General features: G+C 42.1%; 1 protein-coding gene across 1 annotated transcript in view; it reads left to right on the forward strand.

Annotated features, from left to right (window-relative positions):
* The window catches only part of LOC137366606 (collagen alpha-1(IX) chain-like), a 230,725-nt gene that overhangs the window by 144,437 nt on the left and 69,311 nt on the right, over positions 1-16,977 (forward strand). Inside the window, exons 20-26 of the mRNA XM_068028325.1 lie at positions 881-934; positions 2,055-2,108; positions 5,066-5,119; positions 5,228-5,281; positions 9,451-9,495; positions 10,528-10,581; positions 15,425-15,478. Of these exons, the coding sequence (XP_067884426.1) occupies positions 881-934; positions 2,055-2,108; positions 5,066-5,119; positions 5,228-5,281; positions 9,451-9,495; positions 10,528-10,581; positions 15,425-15,478 (369 nt within the window). The remainder of the gene's footprint in view (positions 1-880; positions 935-2,054; positions 2,109-5,065; positions 5,120-5,227; positions 5,282-9,450; positions 9,496-10,527; positions 10,582-15,424; positions 15,479-16,977) is intronic.

Consider the following 16,977-nt stretch of genomic DNA (forward strand, 5'->3'; position numbering starts at 1 on the left):
TCAGTTATTAACTGATCAACAATCATTAATTTTCAGTTATGTTTATATCTTTTCCACCAATGGTATTCCAAGACTTACCAAATCGTTCAGATCTGATCTTTTTATTTTGGGTCTTTGAAGCTTCCTGTGATTGGTCAATTTTACTGTGAAATTTGGCACCAGTTCATCTATGCTGAAAACACAGTTTACAGGCCAAATATTGAGTTCCAAATTTAATATCAATTAAATGGCGCAAGTTTTAGTTTAAGTTTTTTTGAGCGCCTCACCATTTCCAATTTGCATATTAGTTATTGCATTAATTAGAGTAGGTGGAATGAGATTGCTAGTTTGTGATCATTTCATAATGCAGGGGCAGTGGGGATTACTTTCCACTGGTGTCTGCTTCTGCGATGCCTGAACAAAACAATTAATTTCGGATTTGTTGCAAAAGTATTAGAGGGCAAAGGTTAGCCTGAGCTTTAGGGAAATAAAGTTAATGAAGTTTTGCAATATTGAGACACGACTGGTATAACAAGCAAGTAGTTATAATAGAGACAAATCATTGAAATGAAAAATTTGGGATTGTATTTGTTGGGTCATGTATTGTTAATAGTCAGTTAAACTCATGGATGCTGCACTCCAGTGTGGAGTGTTACTTGATGGTGACAAGGGAACTGTCATGTGAGGCTTTGCACCAGCCGGGGCCATTGCTGATTCCCTCCTATTTGAGAGTTTAAAAATTAAGAGTATGGTGATTACAGTTTTCAGTCAAAGATGTGGCAATGTTGTGTGACAGCACTGCATTTTGTTGAGGAAATGCTTGCAACAAGATTCCAATCCATCTTATTACAATTTTAATATTTTGCAAAACGGTGTGTGATAATTCTGCATTCTTTTTCAGGGCGACGTCGGGCCTCAAGGCCCTCTGGGTGAGCCTGGCCCTAAAGGTGATCCTGTAAGTCACCTAACCTTATTCATTACTTTTCTCACGTGCTTGCTTTATCTCCAAAAAAGTAATTTTTGCATGATCATTTTAGATCATAACTCATTTACTTAATGATTACCTACTAAGGAATAAAACATTTATGTTTTTTGTAATTGACAAAGGAACAAGACAACATGAGGAAGAAAATACACAATAAGATATTGTGATCTGGATTGCACTGTCTGAAAGATCACAAGATCAGAAGAAATAGGTGCTGGAAAGGCCATTGGGCCTCTCCAGCCTGCTTCGCCATTTAATAAAATCATGGCTGATCTGATTGTGGCCTTAACTCCACTTTCCTACCTGCCACCCCTATAACCCTTGACTCCCTTGTCAATCAAAAATCTGTTTAACTCAGCCTGGAATATACTCAATGATCCAGCCTCCTCTGCTCTCTGGGGAAGAGAATTCCAAAGATTAATGACCCTCAGAGGGAAGAAATTCCTCCTTATCTCTATCTTCAATGGGAGACCCCTTATTTTGCAACTGTGCCCCCTAGTTCTAGATTCTTCCCTGAGGGAAAACATCCTCTCAGCATCTGCTCTGTCAACTGTCAAAGCCCCCTCAGAATCTTATGTTTCAGTAAGGGTGGTGGAAGCAGATTCAATAGTAACTTTCAAAAAGAAATTGGATAAATACTTGGTGGAAAAAATTTGCAGAGCTATGGGGAAAGAGGGGAGTGTGACTAATTGGATAGCTCTACCAAGGGTCCAGCACAGGCACGATGGGCCAATTGGCCTCCTTAAGTGCCATATCATTTTATGATTCTATGATTCTAGACATAAAATACAAATGAGTTCCTGATTCTTGTACTTCTTCCTTAAGCTAACTCATCAACCTATATTTTTTGGTATTTAGTTCGTCTTGTGGGTTTGAATTTACAAACCAGCTCAAGAGCTTTGTGTCATGGGAGTCTACACTGGAAATTCCCAATACAAAGGTCAGTCGGTCCTGCCTGGACAGGAAATGCTACAGGATCTACTGCCCTGCAGTCCACTGATATGTACCCCACTGATATGTACTCCTGTTGTGTGAAGCTGTGTGAAATTCATGAAACTTACCTGATTGTCTTTCTGTATTTGATCTGCAGGGTCGCCCTGGTCCCAGAGGAATTACAGGCGCTCCAGGATCAAAAGGAGAATCCGTGAGTGTTTCTTATCAGTTTTCTTAAGTAGCTTCCATGAAATAAAAGCTAAAATTGTGATTTAAATGTGTTTGTTTTGTGCCTCAAAAGTCAAACTTGAACAGCAGCAGAATACTATTTATATAGAGATAGATTGCAGAATGTAAGGGTCAGAAGGATGTGGATGTATTTGTACATAAATTACAAAATGTTAGCATGCAGGTACAGCAAATAATTTGGAAGGCAAATGGAATGTTAGCATTTATTGCAAGGAGGATGGAATATAAAAGTAAGAAAATCTTGCTACAACTGTACAGGGCATTGGTGAAACTGCACCTAGAGTTGCATACAGTTTTGGTCCCCATTTAAGGAGGGATATACTTGCATGGAGGCAGTTCAAACAAGGCTGATTCCTGAGATGAAGGGGTTGGCTTACGAGGAAAGGTTGAGCAGATTGGGCCTATACTCATTGTCGTTCAGAAGAATGAGAGGTGATCTCATTGAAACAGATAAGATTCTATTTATGATTTAGCGAATGCAAATCCCCGGAGCCAAGCGATAGCCTCCTCATTTGCTGTGTTTAAGGTGATTAGTCCACCATTTAGTCTGTAGAGGGAACACTCCTCGGTAATGTGCAGCATTGTTTGTGTCTCTTCACAAATACATAAGGGGTTTGTACTGAGGCCCCAGTGGTGGAGGTTGGCTGCACAGGGGCCCTGGCTTGTCCTGAACCTGTTAAGCAAGGACCACTCTCGCCGTGGTAGTTCAAAGCCTGTGATTGGACAGATGGGGTTTGTCACAAGGAACTTGTTAGTGACTTCCTGTTTTTCCCATCCCTTGATCCAAGGATGTCTGCTGGTAGATCTTGCTCAGGAAGGTTGCTCCATATGGAGTGCCGAGATGGAAGGCGGGCAGTAGGTGGATTGAACATGTCATTATGGAGTATTAAGTGAGGATGGTTTCAACCAGCTTGTGGATTTTTGTCAGTCGACGGATGTGTGGGGAAGTGATGTTTGCGAGGACAGGAAGCCATGGGAGGGGTGTTGAGCGGAGGGTTCCAGTTATGATGTGCATTGTTGCATTCAGTTAAGTATCAACGAGATGATGTATGTGTGATGTCCTATGCCAGGCAGGTGTATAGTATTCTGCTGCTGAGTATGATAGGGCAAGTGCTGAGGTCTGGAGTATTGTGGCAGCAGCACCCCATGTTGATACAGAAAGTTTGGTTAATGGGTTGTTTCTGGTTTTGAGGGGGCGTGACAGGGTCGATGCTGAGAGGATGTTTCCCCTCATGGGGAAATCTAGAGCTGAGGGGCACAGTTTCAAAATAAGGTGTCTCCCATTTAAGACAGAGATGAGGAGGAATTTCTTCTCTCAGAGGGTCGTTAATCTTTGGAATTCTCTACCCCAGACAGCAGTGGAGGCTGGGTCATTGAATATATTCAAGGCTGAGTTAGACAGATATTTGATCTACAAGGGAGTCAAGGGTTATGGAGGCAGGCAGGAAAAATGGAGTTAAGGCCACAATCAGATCAGCCATGATCTTATTGAATGGCAGAGCAGACTCGAGGGGGTGAATGGCCTACTCCTTCTCTTAATCCTTATGTTTATGTTCTTATCAACTATCTTATATATATATATATATATATATATATATATATATATATATATGTTCTTTGGGCCTCCTTATCTTGAGAGACAATGGATACACGCCTGGAGGTGGTCAGTGGTTTGTGAAGCAGCGCCTGGCTATAAAGGCCAATTCTAGAGTGACAGGCTCTTCCACAGGTGCTGCAGAGAAATTTGCTTGTCGGGGCTGTTACACAGTTGGCTCTCCCCTTGCGCCTCTGTCTTTTTTCCTGCCAACTACTAAGTCTCTTCGACTCGCCACATTTTAGCCCTGTCTTTATGGCTGCCCGCCAGCTCTGGCGAACGCTGGCAACTGACTCCCACGACTTGTGATCAATGTCACAGGATTTCATGTCGCGTTTGCAGACGTCTTTAAAGCGGAGACATCGACGGCCGGTGGGTCTGATACCAGTGGCGAGCTCGCTGTACAATGTGTCTTTGGGGATCCTGCCATCTTCCATGCGGCTCACATGGCCAAGCCATCTCAAGCGCCGCTGACTCAGTAGTGTGTACAAGCTGGGGATGTTGGCCGTCTCGAGGACTATATACATATAATTTATATATATATATATATATATATGAATGGTTGCAGCTGGACGTTGCATATGTCGAGGCAAGAGACAAGTTAACGTTTCAGCTGTGGACCTCTTGTCAGTAATTGTCACACAGCAAAACATTCACTTTTCTGTTCACAGGTGATGACTGAGCTATATTTTGTAGTGAATATATTTAGCATTGTTCTGTTGCCTGTAGAGAGATCATGTGTAACTCAGGTTTACTAGACTAATAGCTAGAATGGGTGGGTTGTCTTATGAGGAAAGGTTGGACAGGCTAAGATTGTCTCCACTGGAGTTTAGAAGAATAAGAGGCGACTTGATTGAAACATATAAGGGATCTTGACAGGGTGGATGTGGAAAGGATGTTTCCCCTTGTGGAAGAATCTAGAACTAGGGGTCACTGTTTAAAAATAAGGGGTCGCCCATTTAAGCCAGAGATGAGGAGAAATTTTTTACGCTCGGAGGCTCGTGAGTCTTTGGAATTCTCTTCCTCAATAGGCAGTGGAAGCAGAGTCTTTGAATATTTTTAAGGCAGGGGTAGATAGATTCTTAATAAGCAAGGGGGTGAAAGGTTATTGGAGGTAGGCAGGAATGTGGAGTTGAGGTTACAATCCGATCAGTCACGATCTTGTTGAATGGCGGAGCAGGCGTGAGGGGCCGAGTGGCCTACTCCTAATTCGTATCTACGTAATTGATTGAGTTGCATTTCTTACCCCATTGTGCTGTACTGTTTTACTGAAAAATGAACACAGTGCTTGCTTTTCCTGAAGAAACTTGTATTTTGTGCACTAGGGTTTGCCAGGTGTTGATGGACGGGATGGTATACCTGGAATGCCTGGATCAAAGGTAACATGGAAATCTCCCAATCTACTTTGGAAATGCTTTGTCTCATTCTGTGATTAGATTTTTGTAAGATGCACACTGTGACTAACCATTCTGTTACTTACTTTCCAGGGTGAATCTGGCAAGCCGGGTGCTCCAGGTGAAGCAGGGTCTCGAGGTCTGCCTGTAGGTACAAGTTCTATATTTGAATTATCATTGGCTGCTAGAGCTGTAGTTTCAAAGTAATTTCTGAGAGTTGGATTTTTGACAATTCCTCTGCTCATTTGGGTCGCTTTGGTCATGCTACGCCCAACAACAGCTCACGCTCATTGTAGCACAATGACCCAAGATGCTTCACATTTGGTGGAGCAGTCAAACCCAAACAGGAGTCAAATAGAAAATTAAGGGAGGTAGCTGAAGAGGAAGGCTTTGTGGAGGCTTTTAACAGTGGTGCACAGATGTAGCAGGGCAGAGGGAAGCAGTTGGAGTGTGTGGAGGAAAGTTGGGGGAATGGACATTAGCTCAAAGGTGTAGGGCTGGAGGAGATTGCTGAGGTTGGGTGAGGAAAGGCTGTGGAGGGATTTGTAGATGAGGATGAGGATTTTACACTGAGGGATAGGGAGCCTGCACAGGAGGCAGGGGTTTTGATAGGTGAACGGAACTTTGCGTGCGATGGGTACGCATTCATGGGAGAACAGCAAGGAAGCAGTTGGAAAATTCAATTCAGTAGATGGCAAAGACACAAATGAGGATTTTGCTAACAGTGGGAGAGAGGTAGGGATGGAAATTTGCCATATTTCATAGGTGGATGTAGGGAGGCTTTGTGTTGGACTAGATATTGGGCTACAGACTCAGCTTGGTCAATCAGGTACCAAGTTGTGTGTTGTTGGGCTTTGTGTGAGCAGGTATTCAGGAAGTAACAGGATCAGTGACAAAATACAGAGTTCCTGGTAGAAGCCGAAATAGATGCCTTTGATCTTGCCGATGCTGAAACTGCAATACGTTCTGACTCATTCACAACTTGGTGGCGGACAGGCCGTCAGATGGCACATCATAGAATCACAGGTAGGGGAGAAGTAAAGCTGGATATTGTTGGCAAATATACATAAGCTCAACCCATGTTTATGATAATGTCACCGAAGGGCATCATACAGATGCAATTGGAGGGGGCCAGAGATGCTTGGAGTACTCAGGAGGTGTAGGAATGGGAGGAGAAGCATTTGGTTGTGCTGGGACAGGTAGGAATGGAACAAAGTGAGGACAATACTAGGGAGAAGGAGCATGAAGGAGAAGTGATGGAGGAGGATGGTGTGTTTGACAATGGATGTTGAAAACTGCATAGAAATTGAGCAAAGATAAAGCAACTCAATCAGAGTCACACAAAATGTCAGTGGTGTCCTTGACTAGGGTGGCTCGGTACGATGGCTGGAATGAAAGGCAAACCGAAGGGATTGAAAAAGGGAGAGGTGAACAAGCGGTTTGGTGGCAATTATGTTGTGGAGAAGAGGACATTGGAGATGGATGCTAGTTAAGAAGAAGAGCGGGGTCAATGATTAGCTTTTCAAAGAGCTGTGTATTATGTAGCATTGAAGGTGAGGTGAGGGGCCCAGCACCTGAGAAGAGAGAGCTGTTGGATATATTTGCACTCTTTGACCTGAGGAGGGGGACTTCAATGGTCAGGAGCTTGTCAAAGGAACAGGCCTGATGGAGGAGATGATTTGGAGAAGGTTGTGGTGGAGAAATGAAAAAAGAATGTTATGAGGCAGGAGCTGAGTTAGAGGATGGACTGGAGGTAATGGGGAAGGCAGAGAGGCTGGGTGCAGATGAGCAAATAGCCTCAGTTTTGGAGACAAAGCAATCCCTGAACTTCTTGCAGTTGTCAATAGATGTGAAGATGGAGGAGGGAGGGGAGTGAGCTTGAAGGAGGCAGACAGTAATGAAGAGGAGGAGTTTGGGATTTTCTTGCCCTTTAGGTTGACCATGGTGGCAAAAGAGGATTTGGTCATGCTGAAGGCAGATCTATTGATGGGCAACCAGGACAGTCGTGCTCCATGTGCACATGAACTTGCAGCCCCTGGAGTTGAGGGTGCGGCAGTGGGTGTTGAAGTGGAGGAAGTTGGCAACCATGAATGGAGATGATGCCATTGAAACCACAGGCAAACCAGTTACAAACAGTAATTTATCTTAGTGCCATTCCTGGTGCTGCCAGCATCGACCAACAATGGGGCTCATTGCTATTAATCCACTTGCTGGATGAGTGCAGCTCCAACAACAATCAAAAAGCTCAACACCATCCAGGACAAACCAGTCTGCTTGATTGACACCGCAACAATTACTTTAAACATTCACTCCCTTCACCAACGACACACAGTGGCAGCAGTGTGTACCATCTACAAAATGCACTGCAGCAATGCACCAAGGCTCCTTCGACAACACCTTCCAAACCCACAACCTCTACCACCTAGAAGGACAAGGGCAGCTGATGCATGGGAACACCACCACCTGCAAGTTCCCCTCCAAGTCACACACCATCCTGACTTGGAAGTACATTGCTGTTCCTTCACTGTCGCTGGGTCACAATCCTGGAACTCCCTTCCTAACAGCACTGTGGGTGTACCTACCCCACATGAACTGTAGCAGTTCAAGAAGGCAGCTCACCACCACCTTCTCAAGGGCAATTAGGGATGGGCAATAAATGCTGGCCTGGCCAGTGATGGTCACATCCCAGGAACAAATAATAAGAGAAATTATTTCCGACTTTCACAAATCTACCTACCACATCTGAGGATGTACCGGTACTGTTGAGCCAGGATCTTTTATTCTCTAAACATCCTTTATTTTCTTTAGTGATGGTAAACCAGGGAAACCCTTCAAGCTGTTGTGGGAGTTCATCAAACTCTTTTGCTAGTAAATTCCAAAATAATAAATGGTGACTTTACCCCCAAGTAAAACAGCAGAAATGGTCCCTTGTAACCTGGTTACTATGAGGCAAAGTCAATGGGGGCAGACGTTCCTTTTGCAATCAGTGAAAATAGTCACCATGTGCAGAGCATAGAGCAAAATCAGACCCAATAGGCAAACTGGCCGATCTTCCACTTGTTAACTTAAATAGATAAGAAATCACATGAGCTCTGTTGCAGGCACAGGCTCCTACATGCAGACTTTTACTCTAAGATTACTTCTTTATGCCCAGACAACAAAAGGAAGATCCTCCCCATTGTACAGTTTCGCAGAATGAGAGATACATGTAGGGAAGTAGAAGGTGGGGGGAAGATAATGATGGAAAATACCCTGGGAACAGAATAATACTGCAGGATGTGGAACAAAACTGGACACAACCTAAGCAAGGGAAATGCAGCTGTTGGTGCTTCATGCTGGACGAGGGTCCTGCCATCTACAATTATTTAAATAAATATGTTTTAAATCTTCTGAAAGATGTATTATTGTCTCACTACTTGTGATTATTTTGTTGAACCAATATGGTTGCCCTGGCATTTGACTCCCAAATTCTGGGTACTGAGCATTGATGCTCAATACTGAGGTGTGAAAGAAAAAAATAAGATTTGCATTTATATATCGCCTTTCATCACCTCCAAAAGTGCTTTCTAGCCAACGAAGTACTTCTGAGGTATAGTCACTGTAGTAAAGGGGGAAGCACAGCAGCCAATTTGTGCACAGCAAGCTCCCACAAACAACAATGTTATAATGTCCAGATAATGATTTTGTGATGTTGACTGAGGGATAAATATTTGCCAGCACACTGGGGAGAACTCTCCTGCTCTTCTTTGAAATAGTGCAGCAGGATCTTTTGCATCCAACTGAGGCCAGACAGGGCCTCGGTTAAACATCTCATCCAAAAGACAGCACCTCTGACAGTGCAGCACTCTCTCACTATTACATTGGGGTATCAGTCTTGATTGACATCTACTACAATGGGATTTGAACTTGTAACCTTCTGCCTTTGAGGTGAGCACGCTACCCACTGAGCTACAGCTGACAGCAGTGCTGTGTATTGGAGTTCAGTACTGGGATGTGATGCAAGGGCTGACTTACCCATTGGTCATTCCTGTGAGGAGCAATGCTCACAGACAGGCCAGGTTGGGAAACACTGGATCCAAAGCATCTGATTTTCTGTCCATTTAAATGAACGGATGAAAAATCAGGGGCTGTTGATCAACCATTTCTTGACCAGCCCTCTCTGAGAATGGGCCTCCTCCATCCAACACCTCCACCCAGAATGGGGGAAATCAGGCCTACAATAGTCTCCATTTAATCAAAGTACTTTAAATTGATGCATGTTACGACACTTAAGGAAGAAAAGCTTTTTATTTGTTGACCCTACCTTTATTTTCCAGGGTTTGCCTGGTGCTCCAGGACTTCAGGGTGCAACTGGTGCAAAGGTATGAAATGATTGTATTTCTGAGTATCCATGCTGTGCTTAGATAATGCTTAATTGTCACTAAGCAGTTTACCCTATCTGGTAAGTAGTTACTGTTGAAGTTTAGAGCAAATGAGTTTTGGTAATAAAGAAGGACAGAGGAACAGTAGAAGACATTTTCAATAACACAAATTAAAATTTGTTCAGGAAATTTAGGGTAAATTCACTGATTCGGCAACCCCACCATTCAGCCATTCTTGGACGATTCACACTTCTCCCATTGTAAGTGTGGGATTGTAAATTAATCCCTATGTGGGTTAAAGTCAGGTATTATTTTGCCGTTACCGAAGACATTTTACTAACATTCCATATTCATTTATTCATTACAGTAAAAGATATTCCAGACACAGGGCAAATCAATTCAAATACACTTAAACTATTGAAAATAGGCATAACTAGAGAATTGCAGATTAGGTGAAGAGATTGAGTGTTTACTTAGAAATTATTGGAGGGTTAAAGGATAATTACAGACAGAAATAATTGTGGTGTGGAACATGGTGGTTCCTGATCAGTTGGATCATCAAGGAAGTGTCTGGGATGTATAATGTTGGATGAGAGATTTGATAGGCATTCCTGAATTTTCCTTGATTTATCTTTGTACAAGGAAGAAACTTTTCAGCCCCTTTTCTTTAGGAGATTAAATGGGTTGGTAATGTCTGTGATAGTTCAGATTGTACATGGTCTGTGGAAGCAGTGTCTCTCCTCATTCCATATTTACGTTTCTATGAAAGAAGTTAAAATAATAACATGTGGCAAAGGTCAATTAACCAATGCTTTTAATTATAAATCTTTGTAGAAATGGCAAGCTAGTTGTTTATGAGATAATAGTTTCAGTTTTTCCAGAACGCTCGTTTCTTCTAAAATAAAGTATTTTAGATTTAGAACATACAGATAAAATGATTACCATTGCTGTTTATTTTGTGCTTTTTTATAAGCAATTTTAAACAATTTATTTTTCTTCCATCTCATCTTTGCTGTTTTTGTTTTGTTACAGGGTAATCAAGGTCCAGCTGGTGTGATTGGCGCTATGGGATCATCTGGTAAACCTGTAAGTTGACCTTAAACCTATGATATGAAATGATATTATAGGGCAAAGAAATGATCTGTGAGTCTTATTCTAATTTCTTTTTACATTTGGAAGAACCGCATCCCCTGCCCTCTCAAAAATACTCATTACGTGGCCAGTCAAAAATGTACTATTAACATAATGGAAGAACATCCTGTAAACAATAGTGAGATGTGGTAGAAATTGCCAATTATGAAGTTGATTGTAACTTACTTATAAAAAAAATCTGAATTTTCCAATCAGTCTCACTCCTGGATATGTTTATGATCTCATTGCTGCTCATGACATACTCAAATGCCTTCATGAGTTCAATGGGAATTTGTAATCAGCTTCAAATATTTGGAAATAGAAAGGTGCTCTTTGTAAAAGTGTCTATGAAGCTGTCAGATTGTTCAGAAATATCCTTACCTGTTCTCGCTTATATCTAACTCCAGTCCCACACCCAACATGATTGACTCTCAACTGTCCGCTGAAGTAGAAAACTACTCAATGTATCAAAATGTTCAAGAAGACGACCTACCTCCACTTTTTCGAGGCAACCTTGGAATGACCAATGCATTTCTAGTGACAGCCATATACTGAGAACAAATGTTTTTAAATCTCTGTAAAATGTATTTTGTATTTCAATGGGGGGCACACCCTTCTATTCCAGAGTTACTAGGCTGTTCAGTTAGTTGAGGGCCCATTTAAGACAATATAAATAAACATTCGTTACAGCAATTCTGTTCCCAGAAAACGTGCTGGCCACATCACTTCCCCCCATAAATCATAAATCATGCTCGATTTAGATTTCCAACATTGCTGCATTTTAATTATTATATATTGCACAGTACTGCAATTATGTTAAGAATGGCTCAAAAGACTTTGTAATTGGAAGCCTGGCAGCTCATGTGGTCACATGCCTGACTGCGGCTTAGAAAGTCCATGAACTGGCGACCTTCCTATAGCTCATTTATTAAAGGTAGTGTGGAAACACCACTATTGGTTGGATTCTTGGTGAGTGCTAGCTTGAGTTGGGTGACAGTACAACTGCTTCCGCTGCACCAAACTCACCCACCTCCCTCTGTTGGTTCTACTTCTCTCTCTTCATGCCTATTGACACATAAGAACATTAGAACTAGGAGCAGGAGTAGGCAATTCAACCCCTTGAGCCTGCTCCACCATTCAATACAATCATGGCTGATCTCATCTGGGCCCCAACTCCACTTTCCTGCCCATTCTCCATAACCCTTCAACCCTTTACTAATTAAAAATCTGTCTATCTCCTCCTTAAATTACTCAATGTCCCAGCTTCCACCACACTCTGGGGTAGTGAATTCCACAGACTCACGATCCTTTGAGAGAAGTAATTTCTCCTCATCTCTGTTTTAAATTTGCTAACCCTTATCCTAAAACTATGACCTCTTGTTCTAGATTGCCCCACCAGAGGAAACATCCTCTCTACGTCTACTTTGTCAATACCCTTAATCATCTTATATACCTCTTAGATCTCCTCTCATTCTTCTATACTCTAGAGAGTAAAGGCCTAAACTGCTCAATCTCTCTTCATGAGACAAACCCCTCACCTCTGGAATCAATCTAGCGAACCTCTTCTGAACTGCCTCCAATGCAACTACATCCCTCCTCAAGTAAGGAGACCAAAACTGTACGCAATACTCCAGGTGCGGTCTCACTAATGCCTTGTACAGTTACAGCAACACTTCCTTACTTTTATACTCTATTCCTTGAGCAATAAATGCCAAAATTCCATTTGCCTTCCTTATTACCTGCTGCACCTGCTGCACTAGTTTTCTGCGATTCATGCACGAGGACACCCAGATCCCTTTGCACCAAAGCACTCTGAAGTTTCTCTCCATTTAGATAATTTGCCTTTCTATTCTTCTGACCAAAATGGATAGCCTCACACTTATCCACATTAAACTCCATCTGCCAAATTTTGGCCCATTCACCTAACCTATCCATATCCATTTGTAAATTTCTTATTTATTTATTGCAACTTATTATCCCACTTATTTTAATGTCATCTGCAAATTTAGCTATAGTACCTTCTATCCCTGCATCCAAGTCATGAATATAGATTGTAAATAGTTGGGGCCCGAGGACTGAACCCTGTGGCACTCCACTAGTTACATCTTGCCAACCAGAAATGGACCCATTTATCCCAACTCTCTCTTTTCTGTTGGTTAGCCAATCTTCTATCCAAGCTAATAAATTGCCCCTAACCCCATGTGATCTTAACTTGTGTATTCACCATTTGTGCGGCACCTTATCAAATGCCTTCTGGAAGTCCAGATATACTACATCTACAGGATCCCCATTATTCGCTTTACTTGTTACATCTTCAAAGAACTCTAGCAAACTCGTCAAACATTCATAAAACCATGCTGGCTCTGATGGATTGCATTTTTACTTTCTAAATGTCCTGTTATTACTTCCTTAATAATGGATTCTAACAATTTCCCAACGACAGATGTTAAACTAACTAGTCTATAGTTTCCTACTTTCTGCCTCCCTCCTTTTTTGAATGAGAGAGCTATATTAGCATTTTTCCAATCCACTGGAACCTTTCCCACATCCAGTGATAAGGCAACTGCTTGTATATCCAGCAGATTGTGCTCTGGGTTCTTTCCGTAGCAAAGACCCTTCTGCCTGTGGACAGGTTGTTAGCCTGACTCACAACCCCCAACCTGGAGGACCAGCTAGATGCAGCTCCACTCCCATTAGACCCCATTGTCCCGCTGGAAGTCAATCTACTGGAACCCTGGCAGTTGGTTAGGGAGGGGAAAATCACCCTGGTTTCCTTCTCCTGATTGCAATCCAATAATGCTTTGGATGGGCACAGTCCATGAGCTGAACTGTGAGGTCAAATTGCTCTTACCTTGTAGGCTGACACATGAAAGGGGTCTGTTTGGATAAGGTACTTGAAGATATCTGCCAGCTTGAACACCATTCTCCAGGGGTCTTAGTGCTGGGGAGTGGAGCGCTTCCAGTTCAGGCACCCATTCTCAGCATCATACACAGTCAGATGCAGAGTAGATCTCCCTCTGCCCTGACAACGAACCCCAGTTCTAACTTCCGAACAGCAGTCCCCATTGCATCAGTACAACAGTTTTTCCATTTCCCACACAAGCTATCCTGTCACCTCTGTGTGAAATTAAGGACAGTTTTTCCCTCATGTTCACCACGGACTGGACTAAGACTGGAATTATATAATAACTACAGTGCAGAAGCAGAGCATTCGGCCCAATGGCTCTTTGCTGCTGTTTATAGTCCAAGTGAACCTCCTCTCACTCCAATTATTGTTTTTACCATGTTCCCGTATCCCTCTTCACGATGCCCTCTTGAGTGTGTCAAACTGCCCTTTAAGGTATTAATGCTATTGACTTAAAACTTATTTTACGTTGGGCCCTTACTTCCACTCGTACACTAATAATCTCACTGTAAAAATCTTGGAAAAAGTTCCACCTTGTTGGATCAGGTGTAACTGGGTTTTTAACAGTGTGCTAATTTGTGCTACACATACACACACACACCCTGAAAAACTATTTTTATATTTGTGGAATGTTGAATTTCTCCATTGTGATAAATTCCACACGATGTTTTGAAAAATTGCTTATAAAGTTAGCTTATATCTTAATCCAATCATAATTTATTTCACCACCTGAAAATTTAAATTGAAAGTGAAGGGACTCAGTGGTTTTTACATCCTGGTTTGCTGCATGAGAATTGTGATGTGATTGGCTGCTTACCCTGCTTGCTGACATCACTGCTGCTGCACGCCTGGAGATCCCCTTCACGATGCCAGATTCAAACTGGCATCAGGATGGGGGAAATGCACACCACAGAACTCACTAGATCGTTGTGGGCAAGTTTCTTCAAGGCCAGCAGTAAGCACCATTGCTTTACACACTGTAAAATCCAGCCCATGATATTTCATCAATCTGAGCTGCATTACATCCTGGTGCCAGAGGTGAAAAGCTCATATTTAACCCATTGCACGACTCAGTTCTCCATCTTATTCCTGCCTTAAACCAGCAGTAAAGTTCCAGTTTTTTTTTTAGATCCAAATTAGCCAGTTTTGTTCTTGGTTATTTCATTGACTTCAGTCGTGGCCAGCTGCACGCACACCCACCAGGTTTTAATGATAAAACCAATAAGACGACCCTGGGATGCTCAGTGTCATCAAAGAAAAATGCCCCCCTTTTTTGACAGGGACCCAAGGAATAAGGAACTAAACCATAAAACAGAGGAAACTTATAAAATCAGCTGTTGACTATGTCCTCCAGTTCCTGTGGTGCCCATCGGCCATGGAAAGTCTCAAGCGTACCAGCGGACACTGCGTGCTCCTTCGCCAGGGCCACCCAGAAGTGGACAGGACTGTGGGAGACAGGAGGCCAGTATAACCACCCTCATGGGCTGCTGGTTAATTATATGTGGCTTGAGACGAAATGGTTGCTCAATTTTTGCCAGTTGTTGTACAATTTGAAGGCTATAGCTGTGATCACCTTGCCCTTTTGGCTGGAGGATGATGACAGGCAGCCTGCGGAGGAAGTAGAACAGGTAGAAAAAGTAGAAGTAGTAATGAAGAAATTAAGACAGTTTTAAAAATGATGAGAATAGAAGCTTTGACAATAACATAATCTAGTGTTCAGCATCAGGAGCATGAATTAGTAAAATGTATCGAGTTGTACCTATTTATGTTTCTGAAAATGGTGTATAAGCAAACTATTGAACCACTTAAACCAGTGTAAAACTGTGAAATGAAAACTTAATTCATAGTGTCACAGAATTTAAAGTGCCTTTTTCTTTACTCTGATTACAATAGGGTGAACAGGGACCTATCGGTGATTTGGGAGAACCTGGTCTTGTTGGCCCTCCGGTGAGTAGCTCACGATTTAACTGCCTTTATCTTTCAACCAATCTGCTGGAATTAGTCTTTTGCAGTAGCAGTTAAGTTTGATTTAATTGTGCTTTTCTATTCTGTGATTATTCAGAGACTTGTGGTTGATGGCACTAGTGGCCAAAACATTCTTTGTGGTTAACAGCTTGAATCATCTTGAAGACTAGATTACTGTAAGGGCAGCGATTAAATTGCCCATTCTTATCATTGTACATGTGATAATAGGCTGTAACAATATCAAGTATGAATCAGTTTAAGAGAACAAGGAGCTGTTTACTTTGTGTCTGCTTAAGATGACATAAGCATCTCCAAACTGGGAGACCTCTGCAATCTACGTAGTAGTTGCTCTGCGGAAACTGGCAGGTTCACAGACCCTAAACATAGTGAAGAAAGTTTATCTTGCATTTTAGGTAATCGCATGCTAATAATGTAAGCTTTCCTGACTTCTGCTCAGAAAAAAAGTCCTGCAGAATTCATCATTTTACTTATAAAATACTACCAGACTCCAGTAACACAATACCTATCTCCACTTTCCACTTTCTTTAGGGTGAGAATTATAATGAACCTGCTTGCACCACCAGACGATTTTTGAAAATGTCTTGTGTAGGATGAGAATTATAACAACTTGCATTTATATACTGCCTTTTACATAGTAAAATATCCCAAGGCTCTGTACAGGAGTGATTCTCAAGCAAAATTTGATCGCAAGCCTCATAGGGAGATATTAGGACAGGTGACCAAAAGCTTGGTTAAAGAGGTGGGTTTTAAGGAGAATCTTAAAGGAGGAGACACAGTTAGAGAGGTTTAAGGAAGGAATTCCAGAGCTTGGGGCCTTGGCAGCTGAAGACAAGGCCGACAATGGTGGAGCAATTAAAATCAGGAATGTTTAAGAAGCTGGAATCAGAGGAGCACAGAGGTCTCGGAGGGTTGTAGGGCCTGAGGATTTTTCATAAATCATTAACTTCTAAGTCTGTTTCTTTGATTGTGTAACTAATATTGTCCGTGTCTACACTTTGTGTTACATTTAGTATACTTAGGATATAATTTAAATATTCAGACTACTTGTAGAAAGCTTCAGACCAGTGAAGCACTTGGGAGATTGGAGCTTAGCAGTTAGTGATCAATAATGGATGGAAATTTCTCGTTGAGTCTGCCTGAGCCCTGGGCCCAACTTCCTGGTATGTGCGGTAATGCCAAACCCACCATCTCATAAATCAGGAGACAAATTCTTAAAAATCAAGAGATTTGGTGTGAAAATCATGAGTTGCTACTTTTTTCCAAACATAAATCAATATAGATTGAGAGTTGGTTTATAAGCCTCATTGTGGTTTATTTAATCTCTAACAGCTTAGTGTTCTTTACAAAAATTACATTGTGGCCCTGTTTGGGCATAACAAGGCCTAATCTCAGGGAACCAACATCCTGGGCACCTGGAGAAAGTCCAAGCTGAGATTGAGTCAGATCATTTTTCAGGCATC

Source organism: Heterodontus francisci, chromosome 3 (genome assembly GCF_036365525.1).
Source record: "Heterodontus francisci isolate sHetFra1 chromosome 3, sHetFra1.hap1, whole genome shotgun sequence".
Lineage (NCBI taxonomy): Eukaryota > Metazoa > Chordata > Chondrichthyes > Heterodontiformes > Heterodontidae > Heterodontus > Heterodontus francisci.